The sequence below is a fragment of the Myotis yumanensis genome, unplaced genomic scaffold (assembly GCF_028538775.1).
Source record: "Myotis yumanensis isolate MYYU_CA2020_CCGP unplaced genomic scaffold, mMyoYum1.0.hap1 SCAF_18, whole genome shotgun sequence".
NCBI lineage: Eukaryota > Metazoa > Chordata > Mammalia > Chiroptera > Vespertilionidae > Myotis > Myotis yumanensis.
Genome location: NW_027223769.1, coordinates 40,440,171 through 40,462,830, shown reverse-complemented (window position 1 = coordinate 40,462,830; position 22,660 = coordinate 40,440,171). Strand labels below are relative to the sequence as shown.

Below are 22,660 nucleotides of genomic sequence, written 5' to 3'. Positions count from 1 at the left end.
GCAAATTTTATGTTTTTATTAGCATATTTATTAGTATTGAGGCTCAATAGCTGACACCCCCCCAAAGAGGAAGTTCAGGTCTTTTCTGCAGGAGCCGGACATTCCCTTACACGCCTGGGTGCTGGGAATCTCAAACAGCAAAGGCTGCTTGTTAGCTGGGAGGGCAGGTCCAAGTCATGGGCGGGGCCGGGTGGGAGGGGCTTCTTGCAGAGTTGCCTCTGGAATCTTCGGTGGCTCCATGAGCCCGGAGCAGGCGGAGCACTCTGGGTCCCAGTCCTGTCCCGCTACCTGATATGACTGGATGCCACATGTACGGCCTCAACAGTATTTGTTTACACGGTTTTTAAATCAAATAAATTTATTTTTAAAAGGAAAGTGTAGTGTATCACTTCCATAAATGAAGACCCAGGAATCACTTGCCATCAAGAGAAAATAACCATAAAAATAAGTGCAGTGAAATCAAACAATGTCATTAAATTCTAGCTGGATTCTCTTGCCCGTCCATGGCCTGCGTCTGATGTCTTATCTCCCTTTTCTAAAAAAGGAGATTAGCCAGGGTCAGGGAGGAGCTCACGACCAATCGCACCAGCCGGATACTCTCTCCTTGAAGTCGTCAGGAGGAAAATGACAAGACTGACAAGGGAGTGATTTATTGCCGTGAGCATCAAGGTGAACCACCTCATGTTTCCTCGGACCTCGGTGGGTGCGTCCCGCACCAAGAAGGTCTTGATGCCAGTGAATGTTGACTTCTGGGAGCTCCTCCAAGGGGTCCTCAGCGCCCAGGGCTCCTGACTGTCCCTGCAGGAAAGCCTCTGCCCACCGATGCCAGGCAAGGACCGCAGAAACCCAGAGCCCGAGGGAGCGGTGGCCGGGGACCCTGCCGGCACCATGGACCATGGACCCTAATGAACATGCCCTGCTCGGGGCCGTCCCGTGGGGGGGCCACGACCACGTGTGGCTGCTGCGTCCCTGAGGAGCTGGTGCTGCACGTATTGAGTTGTGGTTAGTTACTCTCACATCGCCACGTGGCTGGCACGGCTGTCGATCTTCCTGTGCCGTGCCTGTCCAATGACCTCGCGTTGGCCGGTTTGTAGTCCGAAGCCTGGGAGGGCAACGGCTCCAGGAGCAGTGGCGTGCCCAGCTCAGAGCAGCGTGCAGCCTGCTCTCCGTCACAGCGCCCCGGGAGTGTTGGCCTCACCACCCCCTTCTGCAGAAAAGGAAAGTGAGGGCCACGAGACATGGCGACCGGGCTGCCCATGCGCAGCACTTGCCCTCCGCACCTGTGAAGACCCGGCCTCTCTGACCCCTGGGCCTCACACAGGGCCCCATCGCCTGCTCCTGCTCAGCATGGGCGTGGAGGGCAGGGGGGGAGCCCTGCTCTGGGTCTGCAGACCAGGCCCTCCTCTTAGGGGTTACCTGGGTTGCAGGAAAACACTGACATGGTCAAAAGCTGCAGGCTCTCCCCCTCTCTCACCTCTCCCCCTGGAGACGGTGGCGGGGGAGAGGAGGTCAGAAACCCCGGGGCTGGGTCACCGCTGCAGCCTCTGTCTGCTTCCGGCTGTTTGTACCTTCTCTCTCCTCCCCAGACATTAGTGCTCCGATCGGCCCTAGGACTTGAGAGGTGAAGGGGAGGGGGGTGACCTGATAGATACACCCACTGCTGGGTTATCAGGTGGATTAATGCTCAACACGCCCCCCTCCCCCGCACCTCCCTCCTGTACTCCCAGGCCAGCCATTCCAGGGCCACCTGCTTGTTAGAAGAGGACTGACCCGCACCGCGTGGCCCGGTTCTGCCTGCGTTGCTGCTGCGGGACTTCTGGCCTGAGAGGAGGAGAGACGCTTGGATGGGGAAGGGTGTGCAGCCCCCGCCCTGCCAAGGGGCTTCTTTTGGGCTGAGGACACTGAGCTGACCACACAGGCGAGAGCTTCCTCGACATTTAATGACTGTCCTGGCTGCAGGGCAGGGCCTGGTGGAGGCCCCTCCTCCCCTCCCCCGCCCCCCAGACCTTGCCCTTTCTTGTCCCTGCAGGGGTCTGGGGCTGATGGAGGAGCACGGCTTCTACAGCCAGAAACCGCTGGGCTGTGCTGGACGTTTGCCAGGTGCCAGGCACTGTGCTAAGTGCTGGCTGTGCATAATCCCATCGGCAGCAATTCTCCGAAGAGGGTGCTTCGTTCTCGTTTTACAGAGGAGGACTCGGAGGTTGTGTAACTTACCCAAGGCCCCAGCTACAGGACAGAGTGGAAATGAGCCTGTGATCCTGGACTCGGGCCTGTTTGCATCATGCCCCGTGCACCACAAGGAGCCCGCGCTCGCCCACCTTCTCCCTGGCACAGGCCCGAGCCCATCTAGCACCCCCTGCTGATACTTGCAGACCCCCTGCATGTCAGCCCCTGGGACTGGAGCCACATCAAGAAGACAGGAAATGCACCCGAATGGCCCCGGCCCTGCAGCTCTGTCTAGGCAGCGCGATAAAGGAAGTGGCTGTTTCCATCCTCTGGTTCGCCCCACACTCGGCCCTGGCTCACTGGGCTCTGCGTCCTCCGTGTTCGATCACTGGCACCTGAGAAGCAGCTGGAGGAGAGAGAGGCTCCTGACGTGGGAGTAGGATGGGGAGGTAGGAGCAGGGCACTTGGCAGAGACTCAGCAACTGTGATGTGACCTTGTGATGACTGGGCACCGGGTTGCTCAGCTCCAGGAGGGAGCGCCATGGTGTGCGCGGTCCTGGATGGCAGACCCCCGAGGGCACCAGCTCCGGGAGCTGGCGTTTCACAGCTCCTGGGAGCCACTTGGGGGTTGCATGCGCCCTGCGCAGACCCCTGCCAGCAGGTGCAGGGACCCCCAGCGAGGCCGTCCGCAAAGCAGTTTGCTGAGGGAAGAAGTCAGTCATGAAAGAATACACACTAGATGATTCTACTTACAAAATTCTTGAAATGGAAAACCAATTTATAGAGATCAAAGGTAAACGAGTTGCTTTGGGATTGGTGGGCCGAAAGAATCATGAGGAAAGAAATATATGGGGCATTCGAAAAATGTTAGGGGTGATATGTCAGTTATACAGCAAAGAAACAGTAGAAATAGAAGTTTCAGAGTGAATAAGACTGATTTCTCTGTTTTCACCCACCCACTTGGGTTAATGGGCTTGTGTTGTGGGGACAAATTATTGAAGTATGGTGGCTTCTTAGGGAAGTAGGCACCTGGTGACAGGTGTGAGGAGAAATATGAATTATGCTCCACGCTGTGTCCGACCCCATGTTAAACACTCTGCATGAATTATCCCATCTAATGCCCATAGACCCTGGGAGGTAAGTTCCACGCCCCCCATTTTACAGATGGGAAATGAAGGAGAGAGGTCGAGCCACCCACTTTATGACCAAAAGGCAGCGCTGGTGCCGCAAGACTGTTGCCTGTGCAGACAGAGCTGGCAGCGTCCTGGGCGCCCACCTCCACCTAAGCCTCCTCGGGGCGGGGCGGGGCGGGGCACCAACCCCAGGGACCTGCTTGTTCCGGTCACAAATGTGACCCCAGGGACTGACGGACTGTTCCCTTCGCCTGGGCCTGGAGGCTCCGCCTGCAGGCCTCGCATTTGACGACCTAGACGAGCCGTCGCCCTAACTGGCTCAGCATGGCCATGGTCAGACCCACCAAAGGGTGAGCTCTGGGCTGGCCTCGGAGGAGACGTCAGGCGGCGGGCGTGGAGTGGGGGGCCCCCCCCGGCCATGGCGCAGGGGTTGGGGGGGACCCGGCCGGGAAGCGGGGCTCTGGATTCTGTGTCGCCCCGCCCTCAATTCCCTCGGTGCCTCTGGGCAGTCCTCCCCTTGCTTGGGCCTCGTTCCCTCCTTCATGGAATGAGGGGTTGGACTTGGTGCCTGTGTGAAAGATTTCTGCTTCCTCCCTCTCTCCAGGAAGAGCCCAGTCTGAGCAGCCACAGCCAGAATCCCAGCAGGCGGCTCGGACGGTGTGTCAGTCTTCCCAGCAAGAGCACTGATTGGGTGGAGACCGAGTGGGCAGGTTCCTGGCACGTGGGGGGCGGAGATTGCTGCCTCTGGTCCCCACAGGCTTCTGGCCACTGGAGGATGACCACTGAGTCAGTTATGTCTTTACATGGAGCTCTCAACCCCCCGGGGGAAGCCGCTCTTGTGCACCCCAACCTCCATTCCCAGAAGGATGAGGGCCAGTCTCCTGAGAACGGAGCCATGTTGTTCCCACTGGGAAGGGACCGACAGTTGGACCAGTGTGGCTGCCAGGCTGTGGGCTCCACCCCCATGTTGGTGCGTTTTCCCTTATTATGACTTGAAGGACATAAACCTGGCCGCGGTGATTCTCTCTCTGCAGTACCATCTCTCGGTTCTAATTTCAGACTTTAGCTTATTTTCAAAACACGAAGTGCAGGCCGGGCCTGATCCCAGCTGCCGGGTGGTGCCAACCTCCCAACACTGACAGGCACAGGCTGTGGCCACACCTGCATGTCAGCGCCATGAGGAGGCCCGCGCCTCCGTGGGAGCCAGAGCATTAGGGATTTCAATTCCGCTTTATCTTCAACTTGAAATGGAGGGAAACAGACAAAAAACAAATAAGAAAGCTAAACAGTTGCGTGAGAGCTAGCAATTTGCTAGCTCCCGATGACAGACACTGCATTATCATAATTGTCTCTTCTACATGATGGGACAGAAAAATAATAATGTCATTTTATTTATAGCTGGGGTGGCCCCTTTATGAGAGTCATGCAAGTTTCTGCCAAGTGGAGTAGGTCAAATGACATCTTTTGATCAGGCCTGTCCAAAGAGATCACCGATGAGTGGCAGGTAATGGAGACCCAGTGACAAACCAAATCTAAAGCAGAAATAAGGCTGCCAGGCCTGCCAGTTCCCCATTAGAGGCCGCCCGAGGAAGGCAGGCTGCTCGGCGCGTTGGCCGAGCACCTAAATCAGCCAAGCGTCAGGGCTAAGATTGTGTATTATCATTGGAAATGGCTATTATTTCCTCGGTAACATTTCTGTTAGGGCTTTGTTTGTCTTGGGCTGACCCGCGGTCGGAAGTGGACTGGGACGGAGGCAAGCCCCACGGACGGCCAGGCCCCCTGGGTGTTGGCCATGACCCGGTTTTCATCCTTGGGCCCCGATGGGGTGCCGCCCTGCCCTGCGTCCTGCTCAGGTGGTGGGAGAGGTGCTCCCCTTCCAGGTGAGGGTCGGGACCCCATGCCTGCGCTCCTCTGCCCTGTGCATCGCTGCCTCGCTCCCATCTTTTCCGCCATCACAGTTGGGCTATCACAGGCCACACAAGCCTGGAACCTTCCGAGCACAGGGAGGGAGGCCCGAGCAGAGGGAGGAGATGGAGGGAAGGATGGTGCCTGCTCCCATGTCCACCCAGCCGTGCAGGACGGAGATGGGCAGAGGCAGCTTCCACACAAGGGGGAGCAGTTACGGAATTAGGTTGTGTTGCGTAGACATAGTGGTTAAAAGGTTTTGGTGGGAAACAAAATTTGCTATTTTTTTAAATTTGTGGGAGTGGAATGGGGTGGGATGCAAAGAAATACTCAAAGAAACATGTAGCAGCCAGGGCTGCAAGGCTCCCAGAGAGAAGCAGCCCCTGTCCCGGGGGCGCCCAGGTGGTGCTGTGGGTGATTTATATTCTGCAGTGCACGCTGGGATGTTACAAATATTATTAAACATTGAAATGAGTATACTAGTTAGCTAATTAGTATGTTCCTCTTTCTTTTAATAATCCCGATGCATTTTCTTTCTTTCCTACCTCCTTTTTTATACACGTGGTAACCCTAAAGAATATATTTAGAAACATAATTAGTTATAATTAGAAGCAAACAAACCTGGCCCAGGGTAGCTCAGTTGGTTACATGGCAATGCAGGTAATGGTGGCGGTGGCAGACACCACGTTCCCTGGCTGCCTGAGGAAGTGATGGTCTGTCACATACACACGCGTGCACACACGCACACACACCCATGCACGTGCACACACGCGTGCCTTCCCAGGACAAAGGAGCCCATGCTGGAAGTTTCTGGGGCTTGGCTCCAGGAGGTTTCGCCGCCTCACGTTTCTTGATCATTTTCCATTAACTCCGTCTTTAAGTAACAGAGACACCATGTCAGAGTCGTGGCGTCAGTCCCTGGTGATGAGAAGAAGACAGACATTTGACTGTTAGGTCTCTTGGCAGGAAATTTGGTCGAGAAGTCCCTTCCAATTTGTCACGCGCAGCCGTGGGCTCGGCTCCGCAGGAGGCTGGCAGCCCAGCCCCGCACATCACCTGTCGGGGGACACCCGGCTTGATCGGAAGTGACAGGCTGCATATGCAGGGCCCCAAACCAGTCCTCCGTGTTTCGACTGTTTGCTCAGGGAGGACACACCTCTTCCCCGACGGGCAGGCAGTCACCTTTGACATTTGACCCTGCCCCACGAAAAAGCCTCGACCCTCTGGAGTGGACCCCCCCACACCTCTATGTAAGTGGAAGTTTAAACTGGTCTGTGCTCCTGCTGGCTTTCAAGTGAGAATTTTTTTTTAATTTCTCTTGAATTATGTAAAGAAGCATCACAAGATATTTACGATTTAAAAAAAACACAGATATTCTTTTTATATACTGATAAAATTGGAAATGTGGAAGCATATTTGGTAAGTGTAAACAGATGGTTAAAGATACTCGCTGGGAAGGATCAGGAACAGTTTTCCTCTTGCCGCTTGGCTGCACACCGCTCTGGAGTCAGCTCACAGGCCCCAAGCAGGATGGGCCCACCTGGCTTCCGAGGGGAGCGGAGGGCACCCCTTCTCATCGCACTGCCGCAGGTGCTGCCATGGCTGGGCCCGCTCCTTCCTGCTCACGGGCTCACGGGGCTCCTTCAGCCTCGGAGCCAGGAGGCCGCTGTGCTGCTCCGTCCTGCCGGACGCCGGCACCCCTCCTCCCGCTCAGGTAGAGTCCGTCCTCTCTTTGCGGGGGACACGGGCCTTTTATCCACAAGAGCTCCGTGTGGGAGGTGTCCTTCCAGCGAGATGGATGCAGAGTTGCCTCCGAGAAACCCTGGGAAGAAAGGAAGAAGCAAGTGACACGCTGCCTTCCCTCCAGGTAGCAGGACCCACCACACGAAACATTTCGGGGAACGGAGTCCCCAGTCCAGGTGATCTGGCAGAAAGTGAAGAACGCTGTGAAGTCGTCTCCTGGCCGGGGTGGTGTGTGGGTGGGGTGCCTGGAGGTGGGGTGGGGAAGGAAGAAACGGCCGTATTTTTTACAAGCTGATCTGAAATGCTTTTAGTAGAATTGTTCAGTAGCAGTAATCTGTCAACAGATTACAATTTTGCTTAATTTTAATGTGGCTAACTTAAGATGGTTGTATAGTAAATTTATGCAACTGATCACAGTTATTAAATTACTACGTCTGCAAAGGAAGCAATCAAACCCCTTATTACAGTTGCTGTGAGTGAATGCTAAATGTCACAGAGCCACCAGTGCGCTGCGGGGAGCCGCACTCCAGTTAAAGATGCATAAAATATCAGCACTTTTTTAATGCTTGTGCATTCAACAAAGACTCCCATCATAATTAACTGGTATGGAAATAAATAATTCTTACAAACTACCTCAGAAACAGTTGTGCTACAGTTTTTGTCAAAGTCTGCTGCTCTGTAGCGAGATGTAAGCCCCTCAGACACATTTCCTCTGACTCACACATGCTATAAAATATTTAAATCTCACAGAGAGGTTTGAGAATGATATTATAAATCCAGCTCTAGCGCTAAAAAGTAATTTATGATGATTAATTTAATTATACACTTGAAGGTTTTGATATTTTAAAAACTGGAGATTAATTTTGGGCGGGGGGGCGAGGGTCCCAGTTTGCCAGTTCTTTCTGTAAACACCTGAGGATGCCCGTGGGGCTCGGCTCCACCAGGAAGGTGGGCCCCCGGGAGCTGGGTCCAGTCCCGGCTCTGCGGTTTCAGACCCAGTTCCTGTCACCTCGCATGTTCCTCCGAGTCCTGCCCGTGCGATTCCCACAGCACGTGTGCACGGCGTGGGGCGTGTGGGAATCCCCGTGGGCACGGGGCAGGCGGGCGGCACCAGGCCCTCGGGGACTCGCCGCACGTTAGCTGCCATTATTATTAGGTAGATGCCCGGCCTTCACCGGCACCTTTCATCACAGCCCCCCCGGAGCTCCGGGTCATCCTGGGCCGGCGCCCGCGCGTCGGGGCTGCGGGTTCCACAAATCTGACCTCGGGGATCTTTGCACTGCTGGTCGTGCGGGGCTGGCGGGAGGAGAAGGGCCGGCAGGCGGGTGAGCAGCGCTCAGCGCCTGAGCCAGTCCGGTCCACTGAGCAGCCCCGTGGTGAGGGCTGGACCAGGAGATTACCTGTGAACACAGCCCTCCCTCCGGCTGGTGCCGTTGGCTGTGTAGACGGAGTGACCCCGTCCAGCCAGGCCTGTGCCCTCCTCTGGAGAGAGAGAGGTGCCACCCGGGCACTTGGTGGACATTGTGGCAATGGATTAGTTTACACAGCTCACAGGCCCCTGACTTTTCCCAGAGGCTGTGGGCGGCCGGCACGGCTACATGTTTGCAGGGATCAGACGCATTCTCTTACCGAGCACGCTCACTGGGGGTACGTTTGTTTGGAGCTGTTGGTCCATGTTTATGTTGAGGGTCACTGTGTCGGGCAGTCGGACTCATGGGGTGTCCCTTTGTGCGAATGCAGATGGCCTGAGCCCTCCATGAGCCGTGGGCACTCAGACCCCACTCCATGGGGCCTGTTGGGCTGGCACCTTGGCTCCCAGAGTTCCTGTCTTGTCCTGTGGCCTCACTTCAGACCTCACTTGGGGTCCAGAGGGACCGTTTCCGTGGACGTGGTGCTTCCGTGTTAGTGTCCATCCTGCGGTTTGATGAGAAGAGTGACAGCGTGCACAGCGTTTTGGGGAAAAGCAAATCCCCGCTCATACAGACCCATCAGGGAAACGCCCTGTGGTTGGGAATCGGGGGGCAGCGCACTTCATGAGCATCCAGACTAGAACCTCAGAAAGAATCCATTTTGGTGTAAATGTAACCACAGTTTCTGAAACAACTGCAAACACTGGCCACCTGGAAGGGTGTGCATCCGCTTGCTCTCCGTGTGGCCTGTGTCCTGACCCTGTGGCTGGTGGGGGGAGTCCTGTCTCTTTCACGCTGGCTTCCCAGAGCACAAGTCGCAGCTCAGCCTGGTCTGGGGTCCTGGGGACACTGGGGCTGCAGCCCAGGGACGGGGTCGCTCCGAGAACCTGGGAACCAGCCCTGTGGCTCCGTCTCCGAGTGCAGACTTGCTCTTTGAGATGAAGGTGGTTTCAGGGCTTCCCGCACAGGGCTGCATGGACTGCCTGCGCCTTGGAAAGTGTCAGCAGCGCCACCACGTGCTGGCAGGGCGGGCAGCTGCGGTGCCCGAGATGTCCCTGGTGTTGGGCGGGGGGGTGTTTCAGGAGAGACCCGAGTTCAGATCCTGGCTCTCTGTTTGACCGGCTGGGCACTCAGGGGGACCCAGTGTCCTCACGTGAGGAGAGGGTGGTGTGAGGAGACAGGCGGGGAGCAAGGGAATGAACCCTCCATGGCGTCCTGAAAACAAGAATAGCGAGAAGCCCGGAGGCCATACCTGGCTCCTGGGGGACACCCACCGCTGCCATTACCCCAGTGTCACTGCCCGCTAGGCCGGGGGAAGCGGGCGGCCGAGCTAGGGGCTCCTTAGTGTCCGCACGGGGCCTCAGCGGGCCTTGCCATCGTCCCTGTGGCACCTGCTCCGTGACGATGCTGGAGCCTCTCCTTCGGGCACGTCCGGCTCGGCTGCACCCGGGTGCCATGCCCTCATCTGGTGATTTCCATGCCGTTCTCATGGTGCGCAGTATGGAGATCGGGACGAGGCGCTGGCACAGGGACGTCCTGGCTGTGGCCGTCGCATTTTAATCCCAGCAGCTGTCCCTGTGCGCCGGCATGTGCTGGCTACACAAGGTGGCACAGGGCCCCTGGGCTGGCCACCCCGGTGGGGAAAGGCAGTGCTTTTCGTTGGGGCTCCACCTTCCGGGACTCAGGAGGGCCCAGCCATCCTCCCTCCGAGGAACCGGGGACGGGTCCCTCATGTCCCTCAGGCCTGGTGTCGCAGGCCCCACCCACCCCGCCTGCCACCGCCATCCTATCATCGCCCAGGAGATGCCTCTGAGATTCGCTAATGGCAGTGGAAGCTGTTCTGATACAGCCGCAAGGCTCTCCTCCCGCACGAATGTGTTTAATGTAAACATGCTCTCAGAGATCTTTCAAGTGATTGACATGGAGATGATGAGCGCTCGGCTCGACGGTGGTTTTGCATAATCTCACGTCAGGCGCTCGGTGCTCCGCAGTCCGTGCTCCAGTCAGCAGCCCTGCTCCCACCGCCCCTCCGTCCATAGAAGTCGCCAGTGCATACCCAACGGGCTCTGTGTGCGGAGAGGGGTGTCGGTCCAGGAGTTCCTGGGGACACAATTTCCTCCAGAGAAACCCTCCCGGAAAGGAGACTTCCCCCAGGAGCCATGCATGGGCCCCCTGGGCAGCCCCCTGGTCCCCTGAGCAGGAGAGAGGCCTGGACCCGCCCCCCTGCCGCCCGGAGCCCCGCCCCCGGAGGCCATCCCACAGGAAGCTAGTTGTAACCTACTTTCCCAGCCGGGCTTTTTTTAATGTCAAATTGAGGCCATCTTTGGTGATGCAAAAAAAAAAAAAAAAAAGAAAATTGGTGTTGGATTGTGATCATACCTAACTGCCCTGACCCCTGAGTGCTTCCCTGTGCAGTGAGGTTACCTGAGTCCGGACCACAGTCCCCTCTGTGGGAGCTGCTGGGGCCCTGCAGGCCCTCATCCATCTCCGGGGATCTGTGGTGCGTGGCAGCCATGGGCGCGGGGACAGGGTTAGAGCCGTGTGCAGAACATTCCCCGGAGCTGGTGGAGCCGAAGTCATCAGAGGAAGGTCGATCAGATCGCTGGGATCGATGGGGCCGTGGGATCCTGCCCAGGGGAGGTGCCCACCTTCACAGGGAGAGTCCGCACCTTGCACACGCGCATGCGCGCAAACACACACACACATACTGCTCTGTCTGGGAGCCATTCGTCTCTGCATGTCAAATTGCAATAATTAACCATTATTGATCTTAAATTCAATTAACTTCATTAACACAGGTCATGATGGGGGTGCTTGTAAGGGAAAAGCATTTGGCAAGTGTCTCTGCTCCTGTGACATGCCGTCCTCCCGGTGGTGGTGGTGGTGGTCCAGACTCCCCTCGGAGGCAGCGGGGCAGCGGGAACAGGGCCAGCGGAGACTCCAAGGGGTTTGTGCAGGAGGCGAGGCGGCAGGCAGCGCAGGGCAGCCTTGGGCCCCTCCAAGGTGGGGACTCTACCTGTGCCCCCCTCCCCTCGCAGAGCCGGCACCTGACTCAGGAGCTCCCAGGTGTCCCTGCCCGGAAAGCAGCCCTCCCTCCCTCTGTGTCTGTTTCCAGGTGAAAAGACACTTGCCCTCTTGGCCAGGGGAGGAGAGAACTGGTCCTGCACGTGTGCTTCCCACTCCCTCCCCCTCCCCACTCCCTGAGCCTCAGCCTCCCTGTCCATTCAATGGGCATGATGTTGGCTTGCCCTCCCCTGGGGTGTTCCAGAGCTCCCCGCCATGGGCAGGGCTTCAGGGGCGGGAGGCCCCTGTGTGTTGACAACCGATCTGGGTTTAATTCCTATGGAAATGCTGCTTGTCTTCTGGGTCAGGGAAACAAAACAAACCAAAAAGAGCAAGCATGACGTCTGCCTTCTGTGTCTGTGACATCTCTTCACTTGAACGTTCGATGCAATTCAAAGAGCTTTGCAGGCCCCCAGCGTGCGCCCGGCCCTGGGGACAGTGTCCTCGCCCACCAGGCAGCTCTCCCCCACTTGTAGCCAGCAGTCACGGGGGCACGCCCTCGGCCCTCGCCCCGTGTCTCTGCTCTGAGGCGTGGGAGAGGTGACGTATGTGAGGTGGGGGCCCTGCAGGCTGCTCTGCCCTGAACTGGAGCGTGTGGGGGACGCTGGGGGACTTCCGCCTGTGGTGACATGCGTCTGTGGTGGCGCTCACCCTAAGCAGCGCCTACCCACTGGGGGACCTGGGCCAGGAGTCACTGGGGCGTTTATGTGGGTCGCGTGAGGGGGCGGGGCAAGGCGTGCGGTCCCAGCCCCTGGGAGGTGTATGGAGAGACCACTGATGCACGCGGTTAGCCAGTGCACACACCACGGAGATGAACGCCAGGAGAGACGCAGTTTCCCTAGAATTAGACCCGAGAGGCCTTTCCGTCCATGTCTGTCCCTGAAATGAGAGAGAGGCAGGTGGGAACGGACCTGGAGGGGCGGGCGGAGGAGGGTGTTGGCAGGCAGGGAGCGATGTGAGAAATGGAGCCTCAGACGCCACGTGGAAGGAGCAGCAGAAGCCACGACGAGACCAGAGAAACCTTTCCAGGGGAAGGGGCACGTGTGGTGGAGTGGGCAGTGAGACCGGGCACGGGAGGTGCAGTGGAGCTTGGTGATGCTGGCCCTGGGGTGTCCAGCTAAGGAGCTGGTGTGGGCCTGACCCTCTAGTGCTCGGAGCTCCTTAACCAAGGCCCTTGGACTGTGACTCTGAGCTGTTCATTTTGGTAACTTCTTCCTCACTCGAAAGCATGGAGCGTATGTATTTAGCATCATATACATGTAGATGAAGGGATGGGTTACTGGGTGGGGGGATCTATGGGTAGGTGGATAGATGGGTGGATGGGTGGGTGGATGAAGGAAGGGATGGGTTGTTTGCTGGGGGGTGGGGGTGGTTTGGGGGGTGGGTAGATGTTGGATGTGGGTGGGTGTTGGATGGGGGTGGTTTGGTGGGTAGGTGGATGTTGGATGGGGGTGGGTGTTGGGTGGGGGTGGGTGTTGGAAGGGGGTGGGTGTTGGGGGGGGGTGGATGGAAGGGTAGGTGGGTTTGGTGAACCAGTTGCCCGTCTTCCATGTGAATTGACCCCTCTCTCATGAAAACCATGTATACTGTTCCCTGAACACAGCGCTGTGGGCGCCGGGGAAGCAGGGGGAGGCCTAGTGAGCACTGGGCTTGCACAGGTACAGCCCCCTCGGAACAGGCCCGTTGTAAAGGCTGCCCCCCACATCCCCCAGCCCATTGCCCTGTTCTCAGCTGTGGTCCCCCAGGTTGTGAGATCCTGTGTAGACAGATAGGAGTCCGCTGGGCCCCACGGCTGCCTTAGGGGGGACTCCAGGCTCCCTGGTGAGGGCCCCTCTCCTCCCTCAGGAGCTCCCAGGCCCAGGGCTGACGGTGTCTGAGGCACTGACCTCCGCGCACAGGGTTGGGACGTCCAAGCACACCTTCCGCTTCAGGAACTCACCGGTGCTGTTGGCTGTGGTCGGGGGTTCCACACGGGGAGAGAGGATCTGCCGTCCGGAGGAAGTGACTCTCCAGGTCCTGAGGTCCATGGTCAGTGAGGGTCTGCCTCCGGGATTTGTGAACTAACAGATGCAAAGGGCACAGGGAAGAGGTTCAGACTTAGACTCTTCACTCCAGGCGGCAGGCAGCGTGGCACCTGCCACACTCAGGAGACGTGGGCATGCAGTGCCGCAGGGGCTTCGCCTCCTTCTCCTCTCTGCCGGGACTTGGCTTTGCCCCGTAGATGGTCCCGGGTTAGCAGGCAGACTGCCTGTAGGCCGCCACCACCACCAGGCTGAGCTGGACCGCGGTTCTGCCCGGCGGTTCTGGCGGTGAGGGACTTCCCCTGGGGGTGTGGTGCCCCCGTGGCTCAGGTGTCCTCACGGAGTGTTTATTCACTCTTCATATGGGAAGTTCTGTCCGCCGGGTGACTGTGTCTGTGGTGCGTATTCCTTTGGGGTGGGATTGGTGCCCCTCTGTAGCCGAGCGTATGTATCCCTGGAAACGTGTGCATTTGGAGCTGAGGGAGCTGTCTTTCCTCTCTGTCCGGGGGCTCTATCGCCCTGACTTCCTCTGCGCCTTCTGCCTTCCCAGCAGGTCCCGGGGGTGGGGCAGGGGCTGGCCTGAGGGGGGGCTCCAGGCATGGTTCCCCGGGGCCCAGGCCGCTCGCTCTCCCCAGCATCTGCAGGAAGGGGCCCGTCTGGGTGCCGCGTCTGTGCCTTCGGAACAGGGAGGGTTCCAACGCCTGGGAGGGGTCCCGGGTCACAGTCACTGCCTCAGAGGATCAGCAGCGGCCTTCAGCCTGAGCCCGCTGGTCACTCTGGCCTTGCTCGCGCCGACTTCCCCACCCACAGCGAGGCCACGCTCTACCTGCATGAGAACCGCCCAGCTGCGTTAGCAGGTGCCACCAACTGAAAGGCTGGCACCTCACACATCACATCAAACCAACTCGCTCACAATGAACATTCCTGCCTCGCTGGAGGGAGGCAGTCCGTCGGGGAGGCTGCAGCCTCGGGAGAAGTCCTGACCCCAGGACCACGGCTCCTGCGCCCAGCCCGCGGCCCGCTGGCCCTTTGGGCTCCTCCTGGTTCCGGGGCAGCGGCAGCCGCAGGGCTGCCCGAGAGGCCCCTGGTCTCCCTGGGACCCCCAAGAACGCCGCTCTCTTTGTCCCTAGAGGCTGTGACCTCCTCACTCGGACAGCCCGAGTGAGGTTTCTGGGACCCCAAGTCCCCAGGCGGGCGGTGGAGGGCCCAGCAAAGCCCTCTCTGGCACGGACTTTCTCTGCTCCCTGCCGAGTGCCCTAACAGAGGCCCCACAACTCGGTCCACTCACCGTGGTGTTGCCAGTGCCTTTGCTAAGCTCCCTCCACCCAGCACCCCCTCCGCCATCTCCTGCCTCTCCTGCACCAGCAGGAAGGTTCCCCTCAGTGCTGCTCCTCGAAGCCCCGCCAGCAGCAGCCAGGGACTCACCCCATCCTGGCTGTCGCCTTCCCGGGCCCTGAGCTTCCGGGAGCTGCCCAGTGAGTGAGCATGTGATCACTGTGGCCCAGACTGAGCACCCGTCTGCGGCACTGCCCCTGCACCCTCCAGGGCTCCCAGCAGCCTGGGGGATGGGCTCTCCTAGCTCCTGGGTGACTGTCAGAGGCGCTCCCGCCCCGTGGGCCAGGGGCAGGCACTTTGCACAGAGAGACCCTGTGAAAGCGCCCAGAGGCGCGAGGCGGCCCTTGTGTGACACGGGTCCTTTCGGGGGACGTCCAGGTGTGATTACAACAGGGTGAGAGGAAGGCGGTGGCTCCAGACCAGAGCTGATCTGACACAGGGCTGGGCTCCCCTGGAGAAGGTGGCCAGGCAGGGCCTGGGCTGCGGGGACCCTGGCAGCCAGAGCGTCTGGGGTCTGAGGCGCCTCCCGCACTGGAACACGTCTTCCCCCAGGAACCCAGCCAGGTGGGCCCAGTGGGTGGGTGGTGGGTGGGCCCAGGCTGCTCCCCTGCAAGGAGACCCCCTCCGGTGGGTTCTGTGTCCTGCCAGCCCAGAGGCCTGTATGCAGAGCCCTGCTGACATGCCGTCACTCAGAACCGACCCAGGAAGGACTTGGGTCAGACCAGCTCTGCTCTGGGACTGGTCGGAGTCTCGATCACCTCGGTGTCCGGGCAGCTGTTGAGGAGGCAGGAGAAGTTGTCTGGTGTGCGCTGGTGGCCCCTTCACTCACGGCATCACTCACCGTCAGTGGGGCCATCGAGGGGCTCCGGGCCAGCAGTGGGGATGTGGTGCCTGCACTGAGGCTTCAGGGGTCCCGGGTGGGAGGTGGACCGGGGAGCCACTAGGTTCCCCCTTCACTGTGGCCCTCACGCCTCTGTGGGCTCTTCCCTGTCCTCCTGGGGCCCTGCATCTTTTGGCTTCAGGGGCCGAGTCGGATTTCAGCCTCTCCCACTCGGAGTTCCCGGGGGCTGTAGTGGGAGCAGAGCGCCCAGGGTGGTTCCAGGGTGTCTCTGGGAGACAAGCACCGAGATGCATCACTGTGTGCACGGCCGGGCTCCAGGGGCAGGTGCTCTGACCCAGTGGTTCTCAACCTGTGGGTCGCGACCCCTTTGGGGGTCTAAAGACCCTTTCACAGGGGTCACCTAAGACCATTGGAAAACACATATAGAATTACATATTGTTTTTGTGATTAATCACTATGCTTTCATTATGTTCAATTTGTAACAATTGGGGGTCACCACAATATGAGGAACTGTATTAAAGGGTCGCGGCATTAGGAAGGTTGAGAACCACTGCTCTGACCCGTCTGCTCTGCATCCTGTCTGCCAGGACGAGGGGAGCCCCTGATGCTGGGCTCTCTGTGCTCACCCCAGGGCGGGTCCAGGCAGACTGTGGCCCTGGTCACCCTCCCCCGGGTGCCCCCACCCCGAGCGCTGGCCCCGGGGGTTTGCAAGCCAGGCCTCACCCGCGCTGTGAGCTGAGGAAGGTGGGACAGTGCGAGCTCTGCAGTTTCCCTTTCTGTCCCTTTTCCAGGACACGCGTCCCCTGTGTCAGCGTGGCCAGCCCGGCAGCCAGGCCCCCTGTGGATCCTGCCGTCGGGCCTGGCCGAGGGAAAGAGCTTATCAGCATTTAACGTGTCAGCCTCAGTGCACGGTCCCCCCAGCACGTCGCACCTCCGACGGCCGGAGCAGGGCCCGCCCTCTGTCCCTCATGAGGCTGCTCGAGCACAGGCCTCGCTCCCTCATGTGCCAGGAGCAGTGTCCCTGCCCCTAGGCTGGTCCCACCCCGGGTACCCGGGACGCAGCCCCCCCCCCCGCCCATGGGGACGTCACTACTTCTCAGCGCAGGAAGCAAGGTGCTCAGAGGGCCTGGGGAGGAACAGGAGGGCGGACCCGCTGGAAGCCTGCGGGCGCGTCTGCCCGTCCTCACTGGTCTGAGTCCCGCACTGAGTCCGGTAGGAAATCTACCGAGGGCACCGGTGTCGTGTGGCAGTGAAGCCCACACAGGCTGCTCTTTCTTTCCCAGAGTCTGTTTCTGGTTTCAGTCCGCCATGCAGTTGGCTCTGTGGCCTCCCACACTCTTCCCCGCTGGCCTGCAGCACACGGGTGTGGGGGGGCAGACAGTGACGCCCCTTCTCCTCTGGCTTCAGGCTGTGACTCACCACAGGGCTCCGCATCCTGGGGACCCAGTGGGTGAGTGACGTCCAGTGTCCTCTCCTCAACAGCCCACTCCGAGTTCAGGGCCAGGGGGCTCCACTCAGGAGTAACCCAAGTCACCGAGTGCAAGAGAATGAAAAGATCATTTTGTTCCAATAGCAAGTGTTCTCCGGCCTCGCGCCCCGGGCATGTGCCTCTGAAGCCAGGTGCCCACCCTCCCTCACCTGCTCGGGACCTGCACGCGGGTTTACGTCCGAGCCTCCGGCTTCCAGAGAGGCAGGTCCGTGATGCCCGTGAGGCTGGTGCTGAGTGAATATTGACAAAGTCGTCTAAAGAGCAAACACTTTGACATTTGTAAGGTCCACGGGAAGGTCTTGTATATATTGACACAGCAGGAGTGAGCGCTGCATGCCAATGGTCCCGAACTTGCTCCGACATCACCTGCACCGGCGTGTGCGTGCAGGCGGCCGGACGGCCGCGTGGACACGGCGCAGGGCCCAGGCGGGGCGGCGTTCCGTCTTCCCTCCCATCTGGAGCACCAGTGCCCGTCTCTTGGTAGGACATGTGTGCTCAGCTTCCAGGAGACGCGCTTTCCCAGAGGATAAAAGGGGAAAAAAGCCACACAATCTCATCTTCAATTTATTTCAATTGGTGTACTTTCTTTTTACTTCGTAAAAATTTTATTGATGTTTTTGTCCTTTATATTTATTAAAGATTGAGCCTCAAAAATGTAATGAGTAAAAAATGCTTGCTTAATTTAAATTGTGAATCTGTCTGTTAAGAAATGCATTAGGGGTAGGAGAAGCATAAGACATATTAATTGACAGACAGGAACTGCTGTCTCTGAGGTTGATACAAGTAATTTATTACTTTAGGAGTGAATGCCACCTCCAGAATGTGCTTCATTAATTTCAAATTTAGTTTTAATTTCAAGCTGTTGCCCCTTGAGAAGAATAAGGTGGCAAATTATGTTTGAAGAGCAGATATTTTTTGTACTCCAAAGAAACACCACATTGTAACTATTTAATTTTACAAATAAATGTGCCCATCGGCTTCGCTGCGTTTTCCCGGGAGCTGAGAAAATATTCCAGGTAAGACCAACACCTACTAATGCTTTCTTCTCTTTCTCTTCTCCTCCCGGTCTCTCCTCTTTCTGTCCACCTGCCCCACCTTCCCGCCTGTCACCACGCAGCCTATGTGTCCGACGAGCTCAAGGCTGCCGCCCTGGTGGAGGAAGAGCTGGACCCCGAGGGGAGCCTGGCAGATGGGGAGCCCTCGGCCAAGTACGCATGCCCCGAGAAGGAGCTCAGCAAGCCCTGCGCCAGCTACCAGAACTCGCCGGCCGCCGAGTTCTCCGGCCACGACATGGACAGCGAGTCCCACATCAGCGAGGCCAGCGACCGCATGGCCGACTTCGAAAGCGCCTCCATCAAGAACGAGGAGGAGACCAAGGAGGGGGCGGCGGCGCTGGAGGAGACCTCCGTGTCGGACAGCCTGGAGCAGATGAAGGCCGTGTACAACAATTTCCTGTCCAATTCCTACTGGTCCACCCTCAGCCTCAACCTGCACCAGCCGTCCTCGGAGAAGAACCCGGGCAGCAGCAGCAGCAGCAGCAGCAGTAGCAGCAGCTGCGGCAGCGGCAGCTTCGACTGGCACCAGAGCGCCATGGCCAAGACCCTGCAGCAGGTGTCGCCGAGCCGCGCGCTGCCCGAGCCCAGCCTCTTCAGCACCGTGCAGCTCTACCGGCAGAGCAGCAAGCTCTACGGCTCCATCTTCACGGGCGCCAGCAAGTTCCGCTGCAGGGACTGCAGCGCCGCCTACGACACGCTGGTGGAACTGACCGTGCACATGAACGAGACGGGCCACTACCGCGACGACAACCACGAGGCGGACAATAACAACCCCAAGCGCTGGTCCAAGCCGCGCAAGCGCTCGCTGCTGGAGATGGAGGGGAAGGAGGACGCCCAGAAGGTGCTCAAGTGCATGTACTGCGGCCACTCGTTCGAGTCCCTGCAGGACCTGAGCGTCCACATGATCAAAACGAAACACTACCAAAAAGTGCCTCTGAAGGAGCCCGTCACGCCCGTTGCGGCCAAAATCCTCCCCGCCGCTCGGAAGAAGGCGCCGGCGGAGCTGGAGCTGCCCAGCTCGCCAGACTCCACGGGCGGGACCCCCAAGGCCGCGCTGGCCGACACAAACGACGTGCTGCAGAAGAACGCCAACCCCTACATCACGCCCAACAACCGCTACGGCCACCAGAACGGGGCCAGCTACGCCTGGCACTTCGAGGCCCGCAAGTCCCAGATCCTCAAGTGCATGGAGTGCGGCAGCTCCCACGACTCCCTGCAGGAGCTCACCGCCCACATGATGGTCACCGGCCACTTCATCAAGGTCACCAACTCGGCCATGAAGAAGGGGAAGCCCATCATGGAGACGCCCGCCACGCCCACCGTCACCACCCTGCTGGACGAGAAGGTGCAGTCCGTGCCCCTGGCGGCCACCACCTTCACGTCCCCCTCCCACACGCCGGCCAGCGTCTCCCCCAAACTGACCGTAGAGGTCAAGAAGGAAGTGGACAAGGAGAAAGCCGTCCCCGACGAGAAACCGAAGGACAAGGAGAAGCCCTGCGAAGAGGAAGAGAAGTATGACATCTCCTCCAAGTACCACTATTTGACGGAAAATGACTTGGAGGAGAGTCCCAAGGGGGGCCTGGACATCCTCAAGTCTCTCGAGAACACCGTGACGTCCGCCATCAACAAGGCCCAGAACGGCACCCCCAGCTGGGGCGGCTACCCCAGCATCCACGCCGCCTACCAGCTCCCCAACATGATGAAGCTGTCCTTGGGCACGTCGGGGAAGAGCACGCCCCTGAAACCCATGTTCGGCAACAGCGAGATCCTGTCCCCTGCAAAGAGCCAGACCCTGGTGTCCCCACCCAGCAGCCAGACCTCGCCCATGCCCAAGACCAACTTCCACGCCATGGAGGAGCTGGTGAAAAAGGTCACTGAGAAAGTGGCCAAGGTCGAGGAGAAGATGAAGGAGCCGGAGGGCAAGCTCTCTCCACCCAAGCGGGCCACTCCGTCCCCCTGCGGCAGCGACGCCAGCGAGCCCGTCAAGATGGAGGCCTCTGGTGACGGCGGCTTCCGCAGCCAGGAGCACAGCCCCATTCCCCCGAGCGAAGGCGACAAGGAGGGGAGCCCCCCAGCGGAGCCTGTGGAGAACGGCCAGGAGCCGGGCAAGCCCATGGCCGGCAGCCTGAGCAGCACAGCCATCATCACTGACCACCCGCCCGAGCAGCCGTTCGTGAACCCCCTGAGCGCCCTGCAGTCCGTCATGAACATCCACCTGGGCAAGGCCGCCAAGCCCTCCCTGCCGGCCCTGGACCCCATGAGCATGCTCTTCAAGATGAGCAACAGCCTGGCCGAGAAGGCGGCCGTGGCCACGCCCCCTCCCCTGCCGGCCAAGAAGGCGGACCCCCTGGACCGCTATTTCTACCATGCCAGCAACGACCAGCCCATCGACCTGACGAAAGGGAAGAGTGACAAAGGCTGCTCGCTGGGCTCGGTGCTTCTGTCCCCCACGTCCACGTCCCCGGCCACCTCCTCATCCACCGTGACGACAGCGAAGACGTCCGCCGTCGTGTCCTTCATGTCGAGCTCGCCGCTGCGCGAGAACGCCCTGTCGGACATCTCCGACATGCTGAAGAACCTGACGGAGAGCCACACGTCCAAGGCCTCCACCCCCTCCAGCGTCTCCGAGAAGTCCGACGTCGACGGGACCACCCTGGAGGAGGCCGAGGAGGCGACGCCCGCGCAGAAGAGGAAGGGCCGCCAGTCCAACTGGAACCCGCAGCACCTGCTGATCCTGCAGGCCCAGTTCGCCGCCAGCCTGCGGCAGACCTCGGAGGGCAAGTTCATCATGTCGGACCTGAGCCCCCAGGAGCGCATGCACATCTCCCGGTTCACGGGGCTCTCCATGACCACCATCAGCCACTGGCTGGCCAACGTGAAGTACCAGCTCCGAAGGACAGGCGGGACCAAGTTCCTCAAAAACCTGGACACGGGCCACCCCGTGTTCTTTTGTAACGACTGTGCGTCACAAATCAGGACTCCCTCCACCTACATCAGCCACCTGGAGTCGCACCTGGGCTTCCGGCTCCGGGACTTGTCCAAACTGTCCACCGAGCAGCTGAACAGTCAGATAGCACAAACCAAGTCGCCGTCAGAGAAGCTGATGACAGCCTCCCCCGAGGAGGACCTGGGCACCTCCTACCAGTGCAGACTGTGCAACCGGACCTTCGCGAGCAAGCACGCCGTCAAGCTGCACCTCAGCAAAACCCACGGCAAGTCCCCGGAGGACCACCTGCTCTACGTGTCCGAGCTGGAGAAGCAGTAGCAGTGGCTTCCGGCCCAGACGACGGTGGTCTGCTCTGGGGAGGCGGCGCCCGCACCGAGGCCGCTCTGTCCCGCCGCACACAGGTTCTCGTCCTCCAGGCAGCGCGCGCGCGGGCGGGCGGTTCTGTACGACTGTACAGTGTTGATAGAGGTGCGTAATCAGCGGTGGTCACTGGTAACCAGGAAGGCGACGCGCAGTGCTAAGTGTTTGGAACTCTGTGTAAATGGGATTTAGTCGTGAGCACCGACGCTCCAAGCTGCATGCGTAACAGACCATTTAATTAAGCATTTATACCGAAGCGCCCCTCCATGCACCCGGAGTGCGTGCGCCGCGTTCCTCACCCTTTCATCTTTAGCCCTCTGAGTACTTTGAAGCACTTTTGCATTCGTTTGGTTAAAAAAAAAATAAAATAAAATGATAATAATGTATGAAGCTCTGTTTTGTAAACTCCTTACCAGCTTCGTTAAAATTAATAATATGAACCTCCATTTATGCAGATCTGCAGGGGTATAACACGCCTTGAAATTTAAAAGAATATTATTTTCACATTGAAACATAAATGTATATATTGTATAGATTTCAGACTCTCTTATGAAGAATGTGATTGTGGTTAAATGACCTTTTTTCCTGCATTTATAGCAACAGTGTTTTATGGACCCGCTATGCTCTGGGCATAAGCTGTGCCTGTGTATAGTGTATATTTCTGTTTCCTTTTTTAAGGTCTATGGGTTCTGTTTTTTTACATGCAAACATTGTAAATTATACAGAAGATGCCACAGATAGCATTTATAAAGTATACAGAAACATTATCTGAAAGCAAAGTATGATTGTTTGTTTTGCTATACAGTACATCTATATTGATAGGGGTTCCCGTTTAAATTATACATATTTATTAGCACCGTGTCATCATGTGTTCCGAGCAGTCTGAACCAACGGGGCCAGCGCGACGTCCACGGCAGGCAGCATCGTCACTATTTTGCACATCGTTTTTTAAAGGTATTTATTAGAAATCAAAGAATGCTCAAAATAAACTCAGTGCTCAAAGGGTTAAGTCTATTTGAAAAGGAAAAAAAAAAGAACAAAAAAAGAGAGAGAGAGAGAGAGAGAGACTTGTACTGTATTTCTAAACATTGATAAAGCCTTTAAATGTTTGTACTGTAATACTTTGCTGCGGCCCCGGGGCGGCCCTCCCCGCGTACTTCTCAGCCCTCGGCTGCCAGGCCAGTGGCCGGATG

General features: G+C 58.4%; 1 protein-coding gene across 1 annotated transcript in view; it reads left to right on the top strand.

Moving 5' to 3' along the window:
* The window catches only part of TSHZ3 (teashirt zinc finger homeobox 3), a 54,824-nt gene extending 32,590 nt beyond the window's left edge, over positions 1–22,234 (top strand). The window contains exon 2 of the mRNA XM_070398298.1: positions 18,223–22,234. Within this exon, the coding sequence (XP_070254399.1) occupies positions 18,223–21,425 (3,203 nt within the window). The 3' untranslated portion in view covers positions 21,426–22,234. The remainder of the gene's footprint in view (positions 1–18,222) is intronic.
* Positions 22,235–22,660: the final 426 nt, after the last annotated feature.